This window comes from Podarcis liolepis, assembly GCF_965112155.1.
Source record: "Podarcis liolepis genome assembly, chromosome: 7".
Lineage (NCBI taxonomy): Eukaryota > Metazoa > Chordata > Lepidosauria > Squamata > Lacertidae > Podarcis > Podarcis liolepis.
Window position 1 is genome coordinate 11,908,050 of NC_139561.1, and position 24,920 is coordinate 11,932,969.

At 46.2% G+C, this 24,920-nt stretch overlaps 2 protein-coding genes and 1 long non-coding RNA gene across 3 annotated transcripts in view; 2 read left to right on the forward strand and 1 right to left on the reverse strand.

Annotated features, from left to right (window-relative positions):
- LOC310712059 (protein-arginine deiminase type-1-like) overlaps positions 1-11,692 on the forward strand; it is a 32,173-nt gene extending 20,481 nt beyond the window's left edge. Inside the window, exons 11-16 of the mRNA XM_083514677.1 lie at positions 1,712-1,863; positions 3,652-3,796; positions 4,188-4,281; positions 4,494-4,573; positions 10,090-10,215; positions 10,868-11,692. Coding sequence (XP_083370803.1) covers positions 1,712-1,863; positions 3,652-3,796; positions 4,188-4,281; positions 4,494-4,573; positions 10,090-10,215; positions 10,868-11,101 — 831 coding nt within the window. The 3' untranslated portion in view covers positions 11,102-11,692. The remainder of the gene's footprint in view (positions 1-1,711; positions 1,864-3,651; positions 3,797-4,187; positions 4,282-4,493; positions 4,574-10,089; positions 10,216-10,867) is intronic.
- On the reverse strand, positions 118-4,234 carry LOC310712108. Its single transcript, XR_014528766.1, has 2 exons — positions 4,165-4,234; positions 118-348 (listed from the first exon to the last, which is right to left on the reverse strand). It is a non-coding gene; the product is annotated as an uncharacterized lncRNA (long non-coding RNA).
- A 2,196-nt stretch (positions 11,693-13,888) lies between the features above and the next one.
- The window catches only part of LOC310712078 (F-box only protein 44-like), a 31,613-nt gene continuing 20,581 nt past the window's right edge, over positions 13,889-24,920 (forward strand). Inside the window, exon 1 of the mRNA XM_083514720.1 lies at positions 13,889-14,153. Coding sequence (XP_083370846.1) covers positions 13,922-14,153 — 232 coding nt within the window. The 5' untranslated portion in view covers positions 13,889-13,921. The remainder of the gene's footprint in view (positions 14,154-24,920) is intronic.

Sequence of the window (24,920 nt, forward strand, 5' to 3'; positions counted from 1 at the left end):
AAGTGAAAGAAATGGGGGGGGGGATGAAAAGGTGCATAAAAGTCTACTACAATATGCTATATACAGTACATATATAAGTAATGTCATTCATTATTCCAGAGAGTATACAAGTCACTATAATTTCTATAAATCCATTGCAAATATCATTATATTTATTCATACACAATCTGCGACTAAAAGCAATCATTTCATATGTTGCAAGAGTTGTCTTAGCTTCTTGATTCCTGGTTTTTCTTCCCTCCTGCCTCTGTTGCTGGAAGAGATTATGGGCTAGGGTGGCCAAACAAACCATGGTTCAGGGAGGCTTCAGACAAAATGCCAAGCCACTTTGAAAATGAGCCATAGTTCCTAAGCAAAAAGGAAGCAATGGCATGACATTTTGGTTTGCCACCAAAAAAACAAACCACAGTTGGTCTGCTGGGCTGGGTTCATACAAAACACACTTTGGCTAAGCAAACCATGGTTTTGTGTTGCGTACAAACCAGGCCCACGTCTTCCTTGAAAGAGCCCAGGATGGTTATGTTTCTCTCTCCATCCACCCTACTTTCCCCCTAAGAATAGCCCTGTGTGGTAGGTTAGACTAGAGAGTGATCTAGGCCTGAGGTCACTTGAGGAGGTTTCATGGCTGAGAGTGGATTTGAACCCAACTTGGTCTACCACACTGGGTTAACATAAGAACATATGAAGAGTCTGCCAGTGGCTCAATTAGTGCAGCATCCTGTTCTCACAGTGGCCAACCAGATGCCTGTGAGAAACCTACAAGCTGTTAGGATATTTCCGTTCCACCTTAAAAGGGAGCAGGCTGTGAGTCACAGAGTCTGCGTATTTCCTGTTCACAGGATGTTTATGTTTTCTATTGCTTTCGTTTCTCTCTCTGTGTCGGAGACACTGACGCAGGCAGTCATGTCTTTCTTTGTTCTGATCAACGCTGAATAAAACTTGTAAATAATGCTCTCCTGAGTGCGACTTTTGCTGTGAATTATCTGCTGATAGAGTGTGCATGAGCTCTGGAATGTGGCAAGCTATTTCAGGAAACTCATGTCACTAATTGCTGATACTGCGTGCCTACGGGAGATCGATGGATCGTCCGGCAGATGGCTTGGGGCCATGATGGACTTTGTCCCCCTGGCAGTATCCCAACAGAAGCAGGATTTGGGCACAAGCAGGATTTGGGCACCTGTGGTTTCCAGCAATTGGTATTCAGATGCATTGCTGCCTCCAACTGTGGAGGTAGAGCATAGCCATTGTGACTCATAGTCATGGATGGCCTTATCTTATCCCACGACTTTGTCCAATTCTCTTTTAAAGCGAACAAAGTTGATGGCCATCATTGCTTCCTGCGGGTGGAATTCCACAGTTTAACCATGTATAGAAGGACTTATAGAAGGACATCCTTTGATGCATAGTGAACGTTCAGCTCCATAGGATGTTCAAGTGTTACAAGAGAGGGAGAAACAGTAATGAATTTCTGTGGGTCTCCTCTGAGCAGAATTGTGTTGGCTGCAACTGACTTTATCCGTACACTGCCCCTCTCAATGCCAAATAATGAAAGCACATCTCTCCAGATTAAGTAAGATATCTCACCTTCCTCTCTGGAAAGAGAGAGCATTTTCCAGACACAGATTAGAAGTTAAAGGCACATCTTGTGCAACACCTTGCCTTCTGTATACTTGCCTATGCTCCTATTTCTCCTTGTTGTGTTTCCTTGGAGGGCCCTGATTTTGGGTACGTGACCCGAGAACCCCGGTACGGACGCGTATCCAGCCTGGATTCATTTGGGAACCTGGACATCAGTCCTGCCGTGACGGTCAAGGGGAAGGAGTACCCACTGGGAAGGATCCTCATTGGCAGCAGTTTCCCAGGGTAAACCACAAGTTCAAAATAAAAATAATTACAATTACAATTCCCCACCCTCGCTTGTAGAGGTGGGGGAACACTGCATTGCAGGGGAATGGTTTCAAGGCTTGCACATAGTGCCATTCAATTGTTAACTGAAAATTATTGGGGGTGGAGGAAGGGTCATATCTCAGTGGTAGAGAATCTGCTTTGGATGCAGAAGGTCCCAGATTCAATCTTCAGCAGCATCTCCAGGTGGGGCTGGGGAGAAGACTCCCTGCCTGATCTTTTGTAGAGCCAGTCGGGGAGCCTTCGGCTCTCCAGATATTGATTTATTCCTTGCATTTATATCCCAGCTTTTTCTCCCAGGGACTCAAGATGCCATACATGGCTCTCCCATTCCTCCTTTAATCCCCACACCAACCCTGTGAGGTAGGTTGGGCTGAAAGGCAGGGATTGGCCCAAGGTCACACCCAAGAAGCTTCATGGTACAGTGGGGATTTGAACCCTGGACTCTCCCAGGTTCAAGTCTGACACTCTAACCACTATGCCATTCTGGCTAAACCACAACTTGTATCATCCCTGATCATTGGCCATGCTGCCTGAGGCTAATGGGAACTGGAGTCCAACAATATCTGGACCCCACCCCCCATGATCTAAGGTACCAAGGATGCTCCAGAGAGAGCAATGATGACATAAATCCAAGTCTTCATCAGGAGATGAATCAGAAAGTCAGTGCCTTGTTGCTGGATACCATTCAGATATTTTCTCTGGGAAACCCTGGTCTAGCAATTGTTTTGGGGGAGGCAAGTACTAGGAGTGGGTTGTCATGAGGCTAACAAAAGCTTTCCTGTGCTGTTCTGTGCTTGGTTAATAAAGGTAAAGGGACCCCTGGCCATTAGGTCCAGCCATGACCGACTCTGGGGTTGCGGTGCTCATCTCGCTTTATTGGCCGAGGGAGCCGGCATTTGTCCGCAGACAACTTCCAGGTCATGTGGCCAGCATGACTAAGCTGCTTCTGGCGAACCAGAGCAGCGCACAGAAACACTGTTTACCTTCCCGCTGGAGTGGTACCTATTTATCTACTTGCACTTAGACGTGCTTTGGAACTGCTAGGTTGGCAGGAGCAGGGACTGAGCAAAGGGAGCTCACCCCGTCGCAGGGATTCAAACTGTGACCTTCTGATTGGCAAGTCCTAGGCTCTGTGGTTTAACCGACAGCGCCACCCGCGTCCCTTGCTTGGTTAATAAGGGAGCCTTAATGTAGGAGGATCTCATGGTATGAGGCCACCTGGAGACCCAAGCACCTCCCAAGTCAGACAGAGGCAGCTGGGAAGATGTTTGCTGGGAAGGCAATGCTGGCTTCTGGTTCTCAATTAGTTCCTCACTACCCAGATACCACAAAGATAGATCTGGCTACTCATGAGAGCATAGGAAGCTGCCTCTTACTGAGCCAGGTCCCTGACTGGCAGCAGCGCTCCAGGTTTTCAGGCAGGGATGCTTTTTCTAACACAATGAATTTTTGTAATTTCACTATTAGATGCATTTATATGCATGCATTACCATAGTATATGCATTTCTGTACACATTGTTTGACCAGAGAACAGTGTTGCAAAATTAAAAAGAAGTGCGAATTTCAGAAGGTGGCTGTGTTTTGGTTTGGAAAGCTCAAATCATGTGAGAATCAAATGCAAACTGGATTTATTTCCCCCCATCACTAGTTCTAATCCCACCTTCTATTCTCTCTCTCTTTCTCTCTCTCCTTCCTTCCATCCCTCCATTTCTTTTTTAAAAAAAACCCTGCCTCATCTCTTAGGTCTGGCAACAGGAAAATGGTCAAAATTGTCCGGGATTTCCTCTATGCTCAAAGAGTTCAGCCCCCTATTGAGCTCTATTCTGACTGGCTCACTGTAGGGCATGTGGATGAGTTCCTGACCTTCGTTCCGGCTTCCAACAGGAAGGTATTGATCCTCAGGGAAGTGCTTTGACCGGCTTCCTTTTCCATATTTGATGCTTTATACCTGATTAGCTCTACACTGGAAAAGTCACTCTGCCGGCTTCTCTCATGGAGCCCTATCCCTGTCCCCAGTCTCTGTGGGAGGGCTGCATCCTCCCAGAAAAGCTTTACAGAGGGATTAGACAAATTCAGGGAGGGCAAAGCCATCAGTGGTTACTAGTCACAGTGTGTTACCTCTGCTGTTGGAGTCGGTATGCCTCTGAATCACAGGAATCACAGGTGAGGAGAGTTGCTGTCTCCCTCAAGTCCTGCTTGTGGGCTTCCCATAATGGGCACCTAAATGGACGACCCAAATTCTGCCCGGCAGTTTACTTTTCTCATTTCTCTCCCTGCAGGGTTTCCGGTTGCTCTTAGCCAGTCCCGCTGCTTGCCTGAAGCTGTTCAGAGAGAAGCAAAAAGAAGGTTTCGGAAATGCTGCCCTGTTTGAAGGTGAGGATAGAATCAAAGAATAGTAAAGTTGGATGGGACCCTGAGGATCATGTAGCCCAACCCCCTGCAATGCCAGAATATGCAGCTGCCCCATACAGGATTTGAACCTGCAACATTGCTGTTGTCAGCACCATGCTGTTACTGCTCCTTTCCCGATGGGGCTCACGAAAGCCAGCAAGTTTTAAAATTTGTGAAAACTATTTCCCTTGCAGGTCTCGGGAGAGTGGGGCGCATTACTCTGGATGAGCTCCTGGCAGACAGACTTTTGCACCGTGACAGCAAGTATGTGCAGGTAAACCGTTATTAGAGTGCAGGTGGATCTGGACCGTTTCCATCCCACCCCACCCTGAATTTGCAGCGCGGTTTCCATTCCACCTCAGTTCACCTTTTGTAAAAAAAACAAAAACACATTATTTGTCCTGCTGTCCGCCGTGGCACAATTATATAACGTCCATAATTAATCACATGATTGTATTGTTGTTATGTTCTTCCACCCCATCATTTCAGTGCAAAGGAAACACAGTGCAAAGGAGGGGAAGGGGAGCAATCAATTATGTATCATTTGCAGATGGAAAGCAACGTAAATACCCTATTGTGCTTGCTAGATTGATTTCCGTTCCAGAGGTGGGACAAACAGGCAAAACCTGGCCATTTCTGGTCCTGTTAATGGTGAAATTGAGCAATTGTGTCTGGGTTGAGACCTGGCATCTCTCTGAAGTCACACCCTGCGTTATATCTGCAATACATCTTCCCTGGAAGAGAAACACATTTTGTTTCATTTCTGTCATCAAGTAAACGACGTACCACAACTTCCCCTGGCAACTGGTTTCTATGGTCCAACTCGCTTAGGCAAATGTCTGTCTACCTTTTTAGTAATCTCCTTTCCGCATTCCTAGACCTTGCCACCAGCATCTCTTTCTGCATCCAAAGACAGACTTTCTGTTATTTTTTCAGCCCCAAGTAGGCCTCATAACACTTCTCAGCACTTGATAACACTTCTCAGCAACTTTCACAAATGACAGCTCCCAGAAGCCGTGACTGTTTCAAATGGCATCTTAGTGCTTTGAAAGTTTGGCAGGAATGTCTGGCACCCATCTGAGCCTTTGGTCCTGCTGGCAGGGGCTAGTAGGTATTGGAGTCAAACCACATTTGGAGGGTCATGAGTTCCCCCATCCCTGAACTAGACCCTCACTTGCCTTCACTGCCCCTGGCTCCCTCCATTCCCCCTCTGCCTTCTTTTAATGCTGGGCTGGCCAACCTCTGGCTGATCCCAGACTACAACTCCCATCCTCCTCCTCCCTGACCACACTGCCTGCGGCTGATGGGAGTTGGAGTCCTTCAACGCCTGGAGGGCCACAGCTGTTCTCCATCTTCCTTCCTGGGCCAGCCTTTGCCAATTTGGTAACATCCAGGTCTTTTTTTCTTTTTTTTTTACTTCAAAATATCGACAAAATACTGGCTGGGGCTGATAGGAGTTGTAGTCTGAAATATCTGAAGGACACCAGATCAACGAAGGCTATTAGGCGTAAGGATGGGTGAAACTGTCCATCTCGGTTTCTTTCATTTTTCCAATTTTCAGTTCTCTACATTGCCACATCAGTCTGCAAAGTGTGATGTGCTTCTTTAAAAAGCCTTCATGAAAATTTCAGCAGCAGTTCAGTGTGGATGTCTCCTAAAATATACATTTATTCACGCAGTCCCCCCACTTTTTTTGCAAAGCATATGTTCCCTAATATTTAAATATTCGCAATATGTTTATTTTTCCACATTTATTTAAATTTCATAAGAACATAGGGACAGGCCAGACAACCTCCTCTTCTCACAATCTCTGACCAGAAGCCCCAAAGGAAAATTCACAAGCAGGGTTGTCTACTTTTGAATGCCATCTTCATTATTGCATGCCTTTTTACGCACATTTTACCTCAGCGTATGCATTTTTATTTTTATTTTTGTACACATGGCTGGAGAAGTGCATCGCAAAATATGGGGAAATGCAAATTTGGAAAGGGGGCTGCATTTCGGTTCCTGTCTTGTTTCGGAAAGTGCGAATAAAGCAGATTCTTCTTTAAAGAATCAATCCCCCATTCATTAGTTAGGCTGACAGAAAACAGTCACTTTGCAAAACACAAATGTCCTTTTCACGGAGGCCAAATTTCACACTAAGAATCACAAACCCCAATAGCAAAGGTCACGATCCTGTCGCCTCTTGGATTTTAAGAAGTCAGCTATGAACAATCGCTTAGTTGACTTGGATCAAGGTCACTTCCTGTTGCTGTTCAGTCATCTTAGTCATGTTCAACACTCTGTGACCCCATAAACCAGAACATGTCTTGGAAACTCTCACTTGCTTCTCAAAGCTTCTCCTTTTTATATCCATGGAGTTTTCTTGGCAAAATACTGGAGTGGATTGCCAGTTCCTTCTTCAGGTGGATCACGTTTAGTCTAAACTCTCGGCTATGACCTGTCTATCTTGGGTTGCCTCCATGGCATAACTCATGGCTTCTTGGAGTTATTCAAGCCCCTTCGTCACGACAAAGCACTTCCTTTTACCCACTAACAAAAACATGTTTTTTTAAAAAAAAACAACCTGATCCTTTTAAAATAAAAGCTCACCACCTCTTTATAATCTTCCGGGAGATAATCGCAATAAGGAAAGAGGAAGATGTGGATTTATTTCTCGCTGACTGACAAGGGGAGCGCTGTTAGCGTGACCTGTGCCATAACACTCTGAGGTAAAATGTGATGCCAAGCCAGACATTTATGGTCACTTCTCTCCTAACCACACAAGAGACCAAATTCCACAGCAATTATGAAAGAACAACTGGGGTTAGCTAAACTGAGGCGATCTGGAGATAAAATAAAAAGGCACGGCTAAGGTTTTTTGGTTTTTTTACCTCAGACATGGACAGGGTGCATAGATTGCGCTCCTGACCTAAACAACAATCATGAAGTAAAATGGGAGAATTATGAAGTGCTTCAGTTCATGAGGCTGTTTTAAATGAACAAGATTGTTGTGGCAATTTCTACAGCCACAATTGATTAAAGTTATTTACTTTGCTTTATTTTTCAGAAAGGGGGTAGCCAAGATGGGACTACAACTCCCCTCATTCCCGACCCTTGGGCCCTGATGGCCGGGGATGAGGGGAGTTGGAGGCCACCTGCAGGATGCCATATTGGCTGTAGCTGAGGTAGAATATAGTAAAGGCCATGAGGAGAACCTGCTGGATCAGGCCAATGGTCCACCCAGCCCAGCGTCCTGGTCTCACAGCGGCCAACCAGATGCCCATTTTGTGGGAACCCCTCAAAAAGGACCTAAGTGCAACAACAAAAGTCCCCACTCGTGATTCCTAGAAACTGGCATTTGGCAACGGGCGGAGGCAGAGTGGAAGAGCCATTGTGGCCAACAGCCTTCGATAGCCCTCTCCTCCATAAGTCTGTCTTTTAAATCCTTTCAAGTGGGTGGCCATCACTGCAAACTGTGGCAATGAGTTCCACAGTTTAACTCTAGAAGTCCTTGATTTCATCTGTCCCGAATCTTCCAACATGGATGTCTACATCGTCCGGTGTGCCAAGAGAAGGAGAACACGCTTCCCTCCATCCACTTTCTCTACACCACATGTAGTTTTATAAACTCTCATGTTGCCTTTCGCTCGGCTTTTCCCCTGGTTATTTGGGTCGCCCCTTTCTGGACTTTTTCCAATATCTTTTTTGAGGTGAGGTGACCAGAACGGTACACGGTATTTCAAATGCGGTTGTGCCATAGATCTGCATGGCTGCATTTATACGTGAACACTACCCTGAGGCGAAAACCAGAGCGAAAGCACTTGCTTGCTAAAGGTGCGGTTCCCACATCATGGGGAACCTCGGGTAACAGTTTGCCCTGACTGTCCCTCCGACGGCTCCTTCGATCCTTCCCAACTAACGTGCGAAGGAAACAAACCCTGCTCCCTGGCGTAACATTACATCTAGCATAAAAGCGTAGAATTGGAAGGGACCCCAACGGTCATCTAGTCCAACCCGCTGCAATGTAGGAATCTCAATGCAGATGGCCATCGAAGCTCTGCTTAAAAACCTCCAAGGAAGGAGAGTCCACTACCTCCGCTCTGCTGTCAAAACAGCTCTTACTGTCAGGAAGTTATTCCTGATGTTTGGTCGGATTCTCCTTTCTTGTAATTTGAAGCCATGGGTTCAAGTCCTACCCTCCAGAGCGGGAGAAGACAAGATTGCTCCATCTGTCATGTGACAGCCCTTCAGATATCGGAAGATGGCTATCCAATCTCCTCTCACTCTCCTCTTTTCCAGCCTAAACAGACCCAGCTCCTTCAAGCTTTCCTCATATGGCCTGGTTTCTTAAATGGAAAAAAAAAAAAATCTCGGCTGCAAATCATGGTTTACTGGAATCAAGTCTAGTTGCTATCGGTTCACCAACCTGGGTTTTGAGTTTTCTTTCCTCCTGGCACAAGGCCTGCCGAGTCAAATTGATCAGAAAAATGCTGTCCCAGGAAACTATTTACGGTGGTTGTGTGAACAAGACTGATGCGAGGCAAAAAACCCCAAACCTCCCCTGAAGTAGCAATAACACATAGGGCCCCTCTGGAAGATCCATTTTATTGTGCATTTGTGATGGTTTGGGCTTGTGACGATATTGGGGCAGTCATAAGCAATCCCAGTCTCCATTGCATTTGCACCTTGCTGTGTTTTGGGGGCTTCGTTTCCAATCCATGCATATCCCATAACTTACAGCTGAAATCCTACACCTTTTTATGCCACAAGCGTTCTGGGTATATTTTCACCGTTTCCATTTCACTAGAGTCCCTTGGACAACAATAATGTGATAGCAGTTGGGGAAACATCGTAGAACAGCTAATAAAGCCAGTGTAGTATAGTGGCTAGAGTGTCAGACTGGGAGAGACCCGGGTTCAAATCCTCCACTCAGCCGTTAAGCTCATGGGGTGGCCTTGGGGTCCAATCACTGCCTCTGGGCCAGACCTACCTTGCGGTGTTGTTGTGGGGATAAAATGGGGAGGAGGGGAAGCATGTTTGCTACCTTGATCTCCTAGAAGCAAAGGTGGGATAGAAGAAATGATGATGGTGATGGTGATGGTGATGGTGATGGTGATGGTGATGGTGATGATGATGCAGAATAAATCCACCAGTAAAGGTAAAGGTACCCCTGCCTGCATGGGCCAGCCGTGTCCGACTCTGGGGTTGCGTGCTCATCTTGCTTAAGAGGCCGGGAGCCAGGAGAGGCTGTCCGCAGACACTTCCGGGTCACGTGGCCAGCGTGACGAAGCTGCTCTAGCGAGCCTGCACCAGCGCAGCACATGGAAACGCCGTTTACCTTCCCGCTATAAAGCGGTACCTATTTATCTACTTGCACTTAAGAGTGCTTTCAAACTGCTAGGTGGGCAGGAGCTGGGACCGAACGACGGGAGCTCACCCCGCCGTGGGGATTCGAACCGCCGACCATACGATCGGCAAGTCCTAGGTGCTGAGGTTTTACCCACAGCGCCACCCGCATCCCTCAAAAAAAAAAAACCCCACCAGTAATGCAATATTATTGTGTCAAGAGCATGTTGCAAAATATGCACACAATAAAATAATAATCTGGAGGGGCCTGTGATTTGTTTTTTAATATCTCAGGAATTTGTGGTTGTTTTTTTAAAAAAGTTTAAAAACCTGTTACTTTCTATCCTGAGCTTAAAAATGCATGGCAGCTTTGCTGCCTTCAGGTGCAAATATTCAACATGAAACAAAGCGGGTTTTACAGCCCATGGGGAATATTTTGCATCGTCATCTTTCTTCCAGAGTTGCATCGACTGGAACCGGAGCATTTTGAAGCGGGAGCTGGGCCTGAGCGAGAGAGATATCGTGGACATCCCTCAGCTGTTCACTCTGGAAGACTCTACGGCGACCGCCTTGTTTCCAGACATGGTGAGGGGCTTTCCTCCCTCCGTCATTCCTTGGCGTTTGTGCAGAGGTGTCGAGCGCAGCTCAAACCTTTTCTCTGGAAATCGGCTTCCAGAGCAGTAACCCCCAGAGAGCTGCTGCCAGTCAGTGTAGGCAGCACTGAGCTAGATGGGGAGGGGCCAAACTCAGTGGCTGAGCAGCTGCCTTGCAAGCAGAAGGTCCCAGGTTCAATGGCATCTCCAGGTAGGGCTGGGAGAGGCTGCCTGCACCAAAATCCTGGAGAACCACTGCCGGTCAATGTAGACAATACTGAGCCAAATGATTTGATTCGGTGCAAGACAGCTCCCTGTGTTCCTTTTGAAACCAGTCCTCGCTTCAGACCCATGAGGACTGGAAACTTATTTTACTTTTAAGCGGAGGCATAACTCAGTGGTGGAGCACCTGCCTTGCCTGCAGAAGGCTCCAGGTTCCATTCCAATGGCATCTCTGGCTAAGACTGAGAGAGACCTTCTGTCTGAAACCTTGGGAAAGCACTACTGCCAGTCAGTGTACTGAACTTTGGGCTGGATGGATGGTTAGACTCAGTAGAAAGCAGCTTTCTACATGCTGAACTTTAGCAGAGATGGCAGAAAAACCAACCCAGACTGTAGCATTTGATTGTTTTTGCTCCGCCTAGGTGAACATGCTCGTCTTGGGGAAGCACCTGGGCATCCCAAAGCCATTTGGCCCCATCATCGATGGGCAGTGCTGCCTGGAAGAGAAAGTCCGCTCCTTGCTGGAACCGCTGAGGCTGAACTGTACCTTCATCGATGACTTTTTCTCCTACCACATCTTGTCTGGCGAGGTCCACTGTGGCACCAACGTCCTCCGGGAACCCTTCTCCTTCCACTGGTGGAACACAACGCCCTGAAATTGGTGGGGGGAGCCTCTGGGCCCCCTCCCCACAGTCTTATTTCTTCAGTACTTCTGGGCGGAGAAGATGCCTGAAGGTTTCGAAAGAACACCATCTTCTCCAGCATGTTGGACATGGAAAATGAGAATCGACTTGGGGTCAAAAACCCCACTTAAAAATGATGCACTAAACTTACCCAAACCACAAAATCATGTGAAAGATTGGCAGTGATGGGATAGATGGGGAGAATTCTTTGGCAGAACAAGTATTTTAAAGGTTGCGTGCAACTGTGACCTACTCAGAGGAGACCCACTGTAAGAAAGGGGTATGTTAGCCATGCTTTGCAGGGGTTTGGGCTGGGTGAGCCTTAGGATCACTTCCAGCTCTATAATTCCATGATTCTTTGTTCATTAGCTCCAGTGAGTCTACTCCTAGTAGGGCTGGCATTACTTCGGGGTAAGTCCTACTGGACGCAGCAGGGATTACGTCTGAGTAAACATACACAGCACCACAACACATTCTCTCCCCTTCCCATGAAGATTTTGCAGAGCAAGGGATGGCTGTTCTCTGCAAAGCCAATTGTCTTAAAATAAATGCATTTCCAAAGAATTCTAAAATGTATCGCTCAGCTCATTTCTAAACTGAAGTCACATCTGATCAGGAATAACACCCTTTGGTCAAACATGACATAAGTTTAGAAAAAGGAAGTCTTCATTCAGTAGATTTTTAAACAGGAAATATCTTCATTCTTACTCATCTACAGTACTCCAAACCACTGCAATGCAGAAGGGACAGTTAAAGAATCCCTGACTAGTGGCCATCCAACCTCTGCAGAAAACAAGCTGGCTCCATCTTCTATGTGACAGGCCTTAAGATGACTCTCTCCTCTTATCTCAGTCTCCTCTTTCCAGGCTAAACATCCCCAACTCCCTCAAACATTCCTCATAAGGCTTGGTTTCCAGACCCTTGATAATCTGAGTCACCCTCCTCTGCACACATTCCAACTTGTTAATATCCTTCTTAACTTGTGGCGCCCAGAACAGGACACAGAATTCCAGGTGTGGTCTGACCAAGGCAGAATAGAGCAGTACTGTTATTTCCCTTGCCCTGGACACTAGACTTCTGTTGACGCAGCCTAGAATCGCATTAGCATTATTTGCTGCTGCGTGGCCTTTTGACTCATGTTAAGCAGGGGTCTACTAAGACCCCTAGATCCTTTTCATCCTTTTCTTTTCTGTTTAATTTATGCCCAACACTGGAAAGTATCCCTTCTTGTCCATAAGGATGATGACTCTAGTCATCCAAAGGGAAATCAAATGGCAAGTATCTGAGGAGGATGGGATTCTGAGCATATGCAGAGTCGCATACATCTGGGTATGGCTGGGCTATAGATCAGACCACCGATTCACTCATTTTCAGCAGAAGAATATGAGAAGAGACTCCTTCATTTATTCTTGAGATTTTGCAACAACAACAGAAAAAAAAGAAAAAAAAGCCCAACAACTTTTGTGTCCGGATCCTGTGTGCGGATGAAACAGACAGACAGACAGACAGACAGACACACACACACACACACACACACATCCTGATCTGAAAATGTGGAGAACTTGAAAAAATTAGAACCCGAAAGAAACCGAAATTGACATGGTTGGATACAACTAGGTTTTTCTCGACGTAGACCCATTGCATAGCTGGGGGTAGATGAACCTTCTAACTCTACAATTCTACAAATCTTAGGCATTAATAGATCTATGTCAATCATGGTCAGGGATTTCAATGGGTCTACTCTGTGTAGGACCAGCATTGGCTACTACCCAAAGGTTTGCCCATAGGATCTGCTGTGCCCATTCTTTTCAACTGTGCCTCCTAACTAAGCATAATTCAAAAAATGGACTGACTCTGGCCAACAAAAACTTGTCACACACAGCGAGCTTCGTGGCTGTGTGGGGATTTGAACCTTGGGACTCAGCTACATCGGCAAAGAAAAAGCGCTTTACAGTATATGCATTGTTTATGCATTATAACACTGTGACACCAGATGGTGTTGTGGAGTTCCGCTTTTGCCAACCCGATTTTTCATACGAAGTTTACAATGTGTTTAACTTGAAACACTTCTCTGATGTGTCTAGATTCAGCCCTGATTCAACACTTACTATTCCACCACACTGGCTCTCAAAATATGTGTGTGTGTCTGTGTGTGTGTGTGTGCGCGCGCGCGCATCGGCTTAGTTTTACATAACTTACTTTTCTACGACTGTTGCTTGATGCCTCGATGTTGTAAATACCGGTTAATCGGGGGCTGTTATCCAGTCCCATAAAGAGGCTGGCAGTGTTGAACCCTTTGCGATATTGATCCCAAAGCCAGGAGATATTTTCCCGCCCCTTCTTTCAAGCCAGATTTTCCTTTTAAAAAAATATTATTTGGTTTTTCAGATCAAAGTTTTACAATCACATATCCAACATACAAAATGAAAACAAAATTCCACAGAATCTCCTGGACTTCCCTCCTCCCCTTTGTGGGTCCTATTGTTAAATCATTTCCTCCTGCATCTTTTATGATCATCCAGATCTTTTACATCTCCATTATGTCCAAAATTCACCTTTAAACTACAAGCCAGTATTTTCATTGCAGATTTTATTGCCATTCTATTTCCTCTGTGCTTGCGTTCTCCTGGTCTTGTGACGCCCTAAATTGCAAGGCAAATCCATGGGAGATGGGCGTGTGTGTGGAGTCTGCCAGACTTCCATCTTCCTTATAGCAGGATGGTGAGCAGCCCTAGAGTATCCTTGGTCATTTGTCACAGATGCTAACTCTCCTGAGCCAGGGAAAGTCTTGGGATGGAAAATTTGCCCGAAAACCTTCTGTTGGATATCTTGTCTCTGGTTCCAGCAAGAGACCTCATTTGCAATTGCCAGCTGGTCTGCTCTCAGTGGCGGGACTTGGTAGACCTGCCGGTCCTATGGAAGCGCAAGTTCCGGAAAAGGGACCATGACTCTTCTCCAAAGCCATTGGCTTTCTACATTTTCTCCCGCCTAAAGAAGAACTTAATCAAGAATCCTGATGGCCAAGGTATGTCCCCATTTATCTGGTAGAATAAAACGCTCCTGGACAGAAATCTGAATACCGTATTTTTCGCTCTATAAGATGCACCAGACCACAAGACGCACCTAGTTTTTGGAGGAGGAAAACAAGAAAAAATATATTCTGAATCTCAGAAGCCAGAACAGCAAGAGGGATCGCTGCGCAGTGAAAGCAGCAAACCCTCTTGCTGTTCTGGCTTCTGGGATAGCTGCGCAGCCTGCATTCGCTTCATAAGACGCACACACATTTCCCCTTACTTTTTAGGAGGGAAAAAGTGAGTCTTATAGAACAAAAAATACGGTAATAAAGCCTTTAGGAACATAGGAAGCTGCTGTACACTGCGTCCCAATATTGGTTCATCTAGCACAGTAATGTCTACACTAGGGCTGGGCAATATATCATCCAAGACCGGTTTGAAGTTCGCCTGATGATATTTTTTTCATAATATTTGAGCTGGTTTTCAACATCGGGATAACTCACCAGCTAAACACTGCAATGTTATCAGCAGCTAAACCTGACAATATCACCAGCTAAATATTGCAACCCACCACAATGTCCGAAATGAGGATGGAACTATACAGAGGCGAACAGGACAATGTCCTGGCAACTGCTACTACGTAGGGGTCTAAAACAGATAAATGACAATATTATCATCACACACTCAGTTTCATCAGCAGGCAAGCCAAAATGCAGCCCAGCAGGATTGTGGGCTTTGGGGTTGGCTACCATATGGTGGTATTCAGGACAATCCAAAGTAAGGCAATGAGTCATAGTGAATACAAATAATCAGGGACAGACAGACCGTCATCAGGCCTGCTAGGAGGCAGAAGAAGCAGAAGTGGCAGAGATTACATATACATAATTACATATTCTAAATAGCCAAGAACCTTGTTTTTCCAGTTGTGAGAACCTAGAGGTTGCTGAACTACAACTCCCATCCACCCCAGCAATCAAGAAAGGACCCAGGATGATGGAAATTGTAGTTTAGCAACATCTGGGAGGCCAAAGTTTCCCTACATCTGCTCCTCAGAGTAGACCTGTTGGAATTAATGGACCCAATATAATAATGTCAGTTAACTTCTGGGTGTCTACTACTTAATCACACAAACTAAGGGTGATAATTGAACTATGGTCATTTCCAGACTGCCTGTTTTTTGCCCCTTCATCCTGATTATTTGCCCCACATTTAAGGATACTGGCCATTTATCGAGAAAATTCATTTGTGAGGAGGTTTTATGGCATTGCGTCAAGAAGTCTGATTTTGTTGTGATGCGGGTTGCTTGCACACCATCGCCAAACCAGCCTAAATTGGAGACCCTGAACTTGCCATTATGCGATTGAGTCCCTCTTGGAAACAGGGACAGTCTGAAAGTGGCCTAAGTCATTCTTGTTTTCTTTCTAACCCACGGGCTGCTTCCATGCACTCAAAGCCTCTCCCTTCATTTTCTGTCTCCCCGTCACACACGCTGCGTCAGATGGCCTGGACTCCTGGGAAATCCAGACACCTGCCAAGGGCCACTGGGAAACTGAGGAACTGTCCATAGAAGACTCAAAAAGTGTCGGTGAGATGCTCAGCCCTTATAAAATGAGCAATTTTGGGAAGAATGTTGAAGATGCTCCTGTTCAGCTCTACTGCTTTGCTGCACGTAATGGGTGAGGAAGCTATCATTGTCCAAACTCAAATCCACTTAAAGATGAGTAAAGGGAGTTTTCATTTGCCCTTGTGCGGGTTCCTGTGCTTCACACTGTATTCTGCATAAGGAGAGTCCCCCGCTCAATAAATATAACCCATTAAAATGTACCGTATTTTTCGCTCTATAAGACGCACCAGACCACAAGACGCACCTAGTTTTTGGAGGAGGAAAACAAGGAAAAAAATATTCTGAATCTCAGAAGCCAGAACAGCAAGAGGGATCGCTGCGCAGCGAAAGCAGCAATCCCTCTTGCTGTTCTGGCTTCTGGGATAGCTGCGCAGCCTGCATTCGCTCCATAAGATGCACACACATTTCCCCTTACTTTTTAGGAGGGAAAAAGTGAGTCATAGAGCAAACAATACGGTAATGGTCACAAAAAGGTGGAGCAATTTGCATCACCAAATCCTATCAAATGAGCTATTCTTTTTTTTTTGTATGGACTAAAGAAGTGTGTGTTGTGGGGAGTGATGAGGGCCAGTCCCCCAGTGGCTTTCCCTTAAAAAGGTTGCCAGCAGACCATCATTCCTTGCCTCTGCATAGGAGGGGGCAAACTTTCTTTCCAGGGAGCTGGAGGTTGCCCACAATAGCCAGTTGCTGAGCCTTTGCTGTGGGTAAAAGGTAAAGGTCAAGGACCCCTGGACAGTTAAGTACAGTCAAAGGCAACTATGGGGTTGCAACGCTCATCTGGCTTTCAGGTTGAGGGAGCTGGCGTTTGTCCACAGCTTTCTGGGTCATGTGGCCAGCAGGACTAGACTGCTTCTGGTGCAACGAAAAACCGTGACCGAAGCCATAGTGCATGGAAATGCCATTTACCTTCCCTCCGCAACGGTGCCTTTCTATCTACTTGCACTGGTGTGCTTTTGAACTCCTAGGTTGGCAGGAGCTGGGACAGAGCAACGGGAGCTCACCCCATTGCAAGGATTCAAACAGCCAACCTTCTGATGGGCAAGCCCAAGAGGCTCAGTGGTTTAGACCATAGAGCCACTTGCATCCCCCAATGCTGCAGGATAGTGATAGTGATGTGGGGGTAGTGATGGTGTTCCTTAATGTCTCAGGCCCTGCAGCAAGTCTCAGCTCATCACCTTGAAGGACGAGGGCTACTGGGACGAACTGATGGATGAAGCCAGACCCACGATTGAAGTGAAGGACTGGTGAGTGCCAAGTGTCCTGTCCCGGCTGGGGCTCAGGGAGGGTGGACACCCCAAACCAAGTTCTCAGCATGTGTGAGATCCCAAGAATAGATGTGGTCAGTGAATTGGAGGCACAGGGGAAGGTCTGCTTGGACCTAGGCTTCAGCCCCAGGGGGAGTTGTCTAGAGCAGGCATGTCCAACAGGGAGATCGTGATCTACTGGTAGATCACTGGACGTCTGCGGTAGATCACTGGTAGATCATTGGCTCATCCCCAAAGAAGCTGAACAACTGTGATTCCTCTAAAAAAAGCTCAAAATTTTACATCCTCTTTCTTTGTACTTTTGTCCATTTACTGTATTTCTTTTTCCCCATTTGAAGTATAACATGGTGATTTTATTTAGTCAAAATGAGAGTACCCCTAAACATTCTTTTAGGAAAAAAGCACTGCCAAGATCTCTCTCAATCACCATGTTGTAGTGGAAGAAACAGTGGCGGTTGACGTGCCCAGTTGGACCTCAATTTGTCCCAGGCTCATATAATTTCTCTCTCTTCCTCCGCCCCCCCCCCAAAAAAACAGCTTTTCAAGTGGGTATGATTCATGCTACACACTCACCGTGAAGCTGTTGTCTGCAGACTCTGAAGTCCTTAAAGAACATCAATATGAAGAACCTTGTGTATCAATGTGGTTTCCGGTAAGCTGAGCCTGAGTAGAAAATGCAAGCTTTCTTAAATTTGTGGAGGGTTGTCTATGGGGGTGAAAGGGGTCTCACCAACCTCCGTCTGCTATGACGTGCGGGCCTTCTTATGTAAATATTTCATAAAAGATATACGGTGGAATCTTGGGTTGCGAACGTGATCCGTGTTCGCAACCTGCAGTGTTCACAACCCGCAGCACCGCATCTGCGTCAGCGCATGACGTGATTTGGCGCTTCTCCACATGTGCAAACCACGATTTAGTGGTTCTGCGCATGCGTGAGCGCCGAAACCCGGAAGTAACCGGATACTTGCAGGTACTTGCAGGTTTTTGCACATCTGTAACCTGAAAATGCGTAAGCCGAAGCATCTGTAACCCGAGGTACCACTTTATACCACTAGATCATGGGTAGGCAAACTAAGGCCTGGGGGCCGGATCTGGCCCAATCACCTTCTCAATCTGGCCCGCCGATGGTCCGGGAATCAGCGTGTTTTTACATGAGTAGAATGTGTCCTTTTATTTAAAATGCATCTCTGGGCTATTTATGGGGCATAGTAATTCGTTCTTTCCCCCCGCAAAATATAGTCCGGCCCCTGACAAGGTCTGAGGGACAGTGGAGTGGACCCCTGCTGAAAAAGTTTACTGACCCCTGCTAGAGTGTAGAAAACCTCAAAGTGTATTACTGACAAGCAGCTCACCTGGTTGATTACCTGTGAGCTTCCTCTTGCTTAACATCCGGCAAGAGGAGAATGGGGACAAAACTAGTCTGCCTCTGTCTCTCCTTGTCCCTGGCTCCCCCTACTGTTGGCTTCCTCCCTTCCGCACCTCCAGCCACTGTTGTGGGTGGAGAGGTTGCATCCTGGAAGGGGTAGTTTCTTCTCAGCATCCTTCCCCAGACCCAGCAGCCTCCTCCCTTTCTCTCTCCTCTCCAGGTTTCACGCACTATTTACGACTACCCTCAAGGTGTCCGTCATATCCTCTTTGAACACAAAAGGCACATGGAAGCCTGTCATCCCAACTTCCATAAGTACATCTTCCCAGAGCAAGGCCCAGGTGAAGACGGGGAGCCATCCTGGCGTAGGATGAGGGTGTTGCGAAGCAGCATCAAACTTCACCCACCACCAGTAGTGGATGGCTATTACATTCCCTCAAAGATGCGTTGTAGTTTTTTTTCACGGTGCCGGAACAGGGGTAGGAGGCAGGGAGAAACAGAGAGCCTCGGACTCAGCGCCATGTCCAGCAGTGGGGAAAGCAACACCTCCAGTGGAGCAGAGGGCGAAGGGAGCAGCCGAGCAAGAGGAGGGCTTGAGGATGCTACTGAGAGCCCAAGTGCGGCTAGCCAGGAAGCCGTTTCTATCACCCAGCCTGCACAAAGGGTGAAATGTAAGGAGGGGAGATTTGTGGTGTCTAAGTACTTATGTTGGGGGAGAAACCAGAAGGGGACACTCCCGGAATCTGCAACTGACTAAGACGGACATGAACTTTGTGGTTCTGCACTGCAAATAGTTTGCTCCAATAAAACCTGTAATAATAATAATAATAAATAATAATGATTTATTATTTATTATTTATTATTTATACCCCGCCCATCTGGCTTGGTTTCCCCAGCCACTCTGGGCAGCTTCCAGCAAAACACTAAAATACAATAACCTATTAAACATTAACCTAAAGACAGGTCGGAGTCCTGCCTGGTTACTCACGAGCAACCACCAGCAGCGCCTGACAAAAGTAAAAAGCCGTCACGCCCCTTCTTAGCACCATCATCCCTTCTCTCATCTGCGCTAAATTTTGCACCCAGTTGTGGCCTCGATTTTTCGTTCTCTTTGCTTCTCTCAACTTCTATCTTATGCAGATGCTCTGTTTCTACAAATCTGTGATCTAGAAGCATGTCTGAATGTGAAAGCAAGGCAAGAGATGGGATGGCAAGGAGGTTGGTGAAAACCGACTACCTCTTTCTTATTTTTTAAGTGAGATGGTTTTGGGATAGCAAGGTGTCCTCTTTCCCCGCCCCCATTGGATAGGGCGCATCGCAACGATGGGTGGCAATCTGAACTTCTTTTTTATGGTTTAATGCTGTAGATCATGGCATCAGTGACACTGGCATAGATCTAAAAAGAGACCCCCTATTTTAACCCTATGTGTTGAACCAAAGGTGAATAGTTCCGGAAACTCTGCTAATGCCATCTTGGTAGTCAAGATAACACCACAATTAATTGGTAGCTGTTGTAGCAACGAGCTCATATATGCTTATATTTGCTTGCTTTGATACAAGCTTGGGGCTTGGGGTGCTAGGCTCTGAGTCCACAAAGGGGAACTATCTATAAGATTAGGTATTGGCCACCCAAGCCCTCATCTGGGCAGGTGAAGCAATGGGATGTCCTAGGCAATGAAATGTATGCTGCTTTGCATATGCAGAATGTATTCACTTTTGCTTGGGTGTGGACAGACCATCTCCTTGCTGCAGTCCTGCATCTCTGCAAGAGAAGGCCAGGAGATCTGGCTTCCTGGCTTCCTGTAAGCCTATACATTTCTTAATAAAGCGCTAGAATGGATCATTCTTGCGTCTTTGGCCTCCTTCTTTGTCATACCTGCACCCAGCCACTCCCACGAGCCCTCCTCTGGGTCTACGGTTCAAAACACCCTGGTACCAGACTTTACCTTAAACATGACTTGGAAGGCATAAGCAAAGATCCTGGCCTCTTAATGGCTAATATCACGCTAACCCCACGTGCCAGCAAAGTTCAACTATCGCCTCCTGTTGGGAAGAATGGAGTTCTGCACAGACAGTGAATGAATCTTCCTGCAAAAGTGAAGCTATGAATCAGGAAACAAACAACGTAAACAATCAGTCATTTTTTATGCAGTTCATGTTCATTTAGCTAGAAACTAGCCCAAGGTGAACAAAATAACAAACAGACCAGAACTTGCAGGAAATAAACAATGGGGCAAATGAGTAAAGGTGCCATGACACACTCCCGCCCAAAAGACGCCTCCTCCCTTCTCTATAAGGTAACCTTGGCCCAAAATCATACAGGGAAATCGTCACTTCTGATCTAGGTGGTTGTGAGGATAAAAGGAGGAGGGAGAGAATCACGGACGCCTCCGTGAGCTCCTTGGAGAAAAAGATTGGCAGCTACAAATGTCATTCATTCAGGCTGTGCCATCTCTCCAGGCTTTCAGAATAGGGAGGTGTCCTTTTTACTCTCGGGATCAAGGTGTGTGATTTGCTGCCCGCTTATATTGTGACCCTTCTGCTTGGAAAAAGCATGCATGCAGTCTTGTCACTTTTATCCCAAGTAATAAACTAACCTGTAATCCTCTGGGGTGTGAAGTTATTGTGGGTGTAAGGTTATGGGTATAAACACATATTCACAACAGATACACAGTTCAACTCCAGTAAAAGATCCTAAACTTCTTGGGTGGTGCACATATCCTGACAGCTTACCTATCTGTAAGTGAAAATTTCCTCTTCTAGGCAACAATGAACAGAGCAGAAGCTCTACTGCAGGGGTCAGCAAGCTTTTTCAGCAGGGGGCTAGTCCACTGTCCCTCAGACCTTGTGGGGGGCTAGACTATAGGGCGGGATGAACGAATTCCTATGCCCCACAAATAACCCAGAGATACCTTTTACGGTAAATAAAAGGACACATTCTACTCATGTAAAAACACGCTGATTCCCAGACTGTCTGCGGGCTGGATTTACCGTATTTTTTGCACCATAACACTCACTTTTTTCCTCCTAGAAAGTAAGGGGAAATATCTGTGCGTGTTATGGAGGCATGCATACGGGTGGCATGCCTACGGATTTTCCTCCTCTAAAAACTATGTGCGTGTTATGGTCGGGTGCGTGTTATAGAGCGAAAAATACGGTAAAAGGCGATTGGGCCGGATCCGGCCCCTGGGCCTTAGTTAGCCTATCCATGCTCTACGGCTTCCAGCCAACCAAGCTGGATCTGACAGAATTTGGGGGGTGTGCCTGAAATTCAGCCCCCCATTGGCTCACTCACTTGCCGCCTTTCTCCTCATGTAAGTTGGACCTGCACACCATAAATCAATAGTCCTTTCTCACCACGAGCTCATCCCTGCTTACGTGTTGTTCACATGAGCTTGCTGAGATGCATCCTGGTTCCAGTGATTTGAAATAGCCGTCGGATGTTCCAACCCAAACCCTGCTTGACTTTCCTGCCTGTGTCCTGTATCTGTTTAGCAAACTGCCCCTTGCTCTTCTGGTCTGCTCCTTGCATTGTCCACGAGCGCCTCTCTTCCTGTTGTCCCTCCAGCCTTCCTGCAGGCCTAACCCCAGCATCCTTTTCTATTGTAGCCAGCACTGTGATGTTAAGTGTGAGATAGATATAGGACAGAAGCCTCAGTACAGTGGTACCTCAGGTTACGTACTTAATTCTTTCCGGAGGTCCGTTCTTAACCTGAAACTCTTCTTAACCTGAAGCACCACTTTAGCTAATGGGGCCTCCTGCTGCTGCCGCCGGAGCCCGATTTCTGTTCTCATCCTGAAGCAAAGTTTCTGGGTTAGCGGAGTGTGTAACCTGAAGCGTATGTAACCCAAAGCGTATGTAACCTGAGGTACCACTGTACTGTCAAAATAAAGATCCGATTTTTAAAAGAAGAAATATATGTCATATTGCCTCTGAAAATCACTTGTCCAAACCACTGCAATGCAATTAACGAATCCCTGACTGGTGGCTATCCTACCTCTGCAGAAAACATGAACAAAGAAAAGGACTTAGTTTGTTGGTCTGAAGTTCCTCAAGTTGCAGTTCCTTGTTAGGGTGGATACTGTTGTAAGAATTTTAAGGCCTCAAATACAGCGGTACCTTGGGTTAAGAACGTAATTCGTTCCAGAGGTCTGTTCTTAACCTGAAACTGTTCTTAACCTGAAGCACCACTTTAGCTAATGGGGCCTCCTGCTGCTGTCACACGATTTCTGTTCTCATCCTGAAGCAAAGTTCCATCTGCCATCCTACCTCTGCCGAAAACAAGCTTACTCCATCTTCTGTGTGACAGCCCTTAAGATATTTGAAGATGGCTATCTACTCTTATCTCAGGCCCCTCTTTCCCAGGCTAAACATAACCAACTCCCTCAAACATTCCTCATAAGGCTTGGTTTCCATACTCTTGATAATCTCAATCACCCTCCTCTGCACATATTCCAACTTGTTAATATCCTTCTTAACTTGTGGCGCCCAGAACAGGACACAGAATTCCAGGTGTGGTCTGACCAAGGCAGAATAGAGCAGTACTGTTATTTCCCTTGCCCTGGACACTAGACTTCTGTTGACGCAGCCTAGAATTGCATTGGCGAACCTCCTCAGAGGAAAGGCGACAGACCTGTGAAGATTAACGATGGTAAAAGTGTTTTTATCTATGCAAGCGATGATATACGGAAACCGTCTGGATATGGCTCTTGGACGAATGGAAAAATCCACACAGGATTACATTTTGTCTTGACCCGCTTGTGGAGACTATCAGAGGTCACAAAGAGAAAGGAAAAATATATGAAAACAACAAGAAAGGACTGGATAGAATTGTGAATATTATTTGGACAGATTTGTGGACATTAAAGCAGCAGCAAGAAGATGATTGGATCCCCTTCGGAACTTGAAATATGGGTACCCCCAACAAAATTTTAAATTCGGCTTTGTAATTAGGAATTTATTTGATTTGATTTGATTTGATTTGAGTGGTCGGTTAATAAAAATTATTTTTTAAAAAAAATAGAATCGCATTAGCATTATTTGCTGCTTGCTGCATGGCCTTTTGACTTGTGTTAAGCTTGAGGTCTACTAAGACTCCTAGATCCCTTTCATTCTTTTCTTTCCTGTTTAATTTATGCCCAACAGGATATGCCTGAACACTGGAAAATATCCCTTCTTGCCCATAAGGATGATGACTCTAGTCATCCAAAGGGAAATCAAATGGCAAGTATCTGAGGAGATAGGATTCTGAGCATATGCAGAGTTGCATACATCTGGGTATGGCTGGGGTTGTAGATCAGACCACCGATTCATTAATTTTCAGCATAAGAATATGAGAAGAGCCCCAGAGTAAACTTTGTTTATTCTTGAGATTTTGCCAAAAAAAAAAAAAGCTGAACTTTTGTCTCTGGAATTTGTGTACGGATGAATTTTCATGAGGAAAACAAACACATACTGTATCCTGATCTTGAAATGTGGAGAACTGAATTTTGGTCATGGATTTCAATGGGTCTACTCTGTGTAGGACCAGCATTGGCTACTACCCAAAGGTTTGCCCACAGGACCTGCTGTGCCCATTCTTTTCACCTGCGCCTACATGCCTCCTAACTGAGCATAATTCAAAAAATGGACTCAGTGGCGTAGCGTGGGGGGTGCAGGGGGGGCCGGCCGCACCGGGCGCAACATCTGGGGGTTAGGGTTAGGGGGCGCAAATCCATGGGTTAGGGGGCGCAAATCCACGGGTTAGGGGGCGCAAATTACTTGCCTTGCCCCGGGTGCTGACAACCCACGCTACGCCACTGAGTGGACTGACTCTGGCTCACAAAAACTTGTCACACACATTGAGCTTCATGGCTGTGTGGGGATTTTAGCCCTGGGACTCAGCTACACTGGCAAAGAAAAAGCGCTTTATATGCGTTGTTTATAACACTGTGGCACCAGATGGCTGTGGAGTTCCGCTTTTCCCATACAAAGTTTAGAACGCGTTTAACTGAAATGCTTCTTTGGTGTGTCCAGATCCAGCCCTGGTCTCCCAGGTCCTAATCCAACAAAAACCAGTCCACCACGCTGTCTCTCAGAATATATGTGTGTGTGTGTGTGTGTGTGTGTACATATTCATAGTTTTACATAACTTACTTTTCTATGACTGTGGCTTGATGCCTCGACGTCGTAGATAACAGTTAATCGGGGTTATCTAGTCCCATTAAGAGGCTGGCAGCGTTGAACCCTTTGCAATATTGGTCCCAAAGCAAGGAGACCTTTCTGCTCTGGGGGCATAGACAGGCAGTATTTCCAATGCAGATTTTATTGCCATTCTATTATATTTCCTCTGTGCTCGCGTCCTCCTGGTCTTGTGACTCCGGCCCTAAATTGCAAGGCAAATCCATGGGAGATGGGCGCGTGTGTGGAGTCTGCCAGCCTCGAGTCCCTGATTAGATGATGAAATAAATAAATAAAGGTCTTATGTAGATAATAATGGTTCATAAATGTATCAAGCAAACCCATACATAGATATATAGGCCA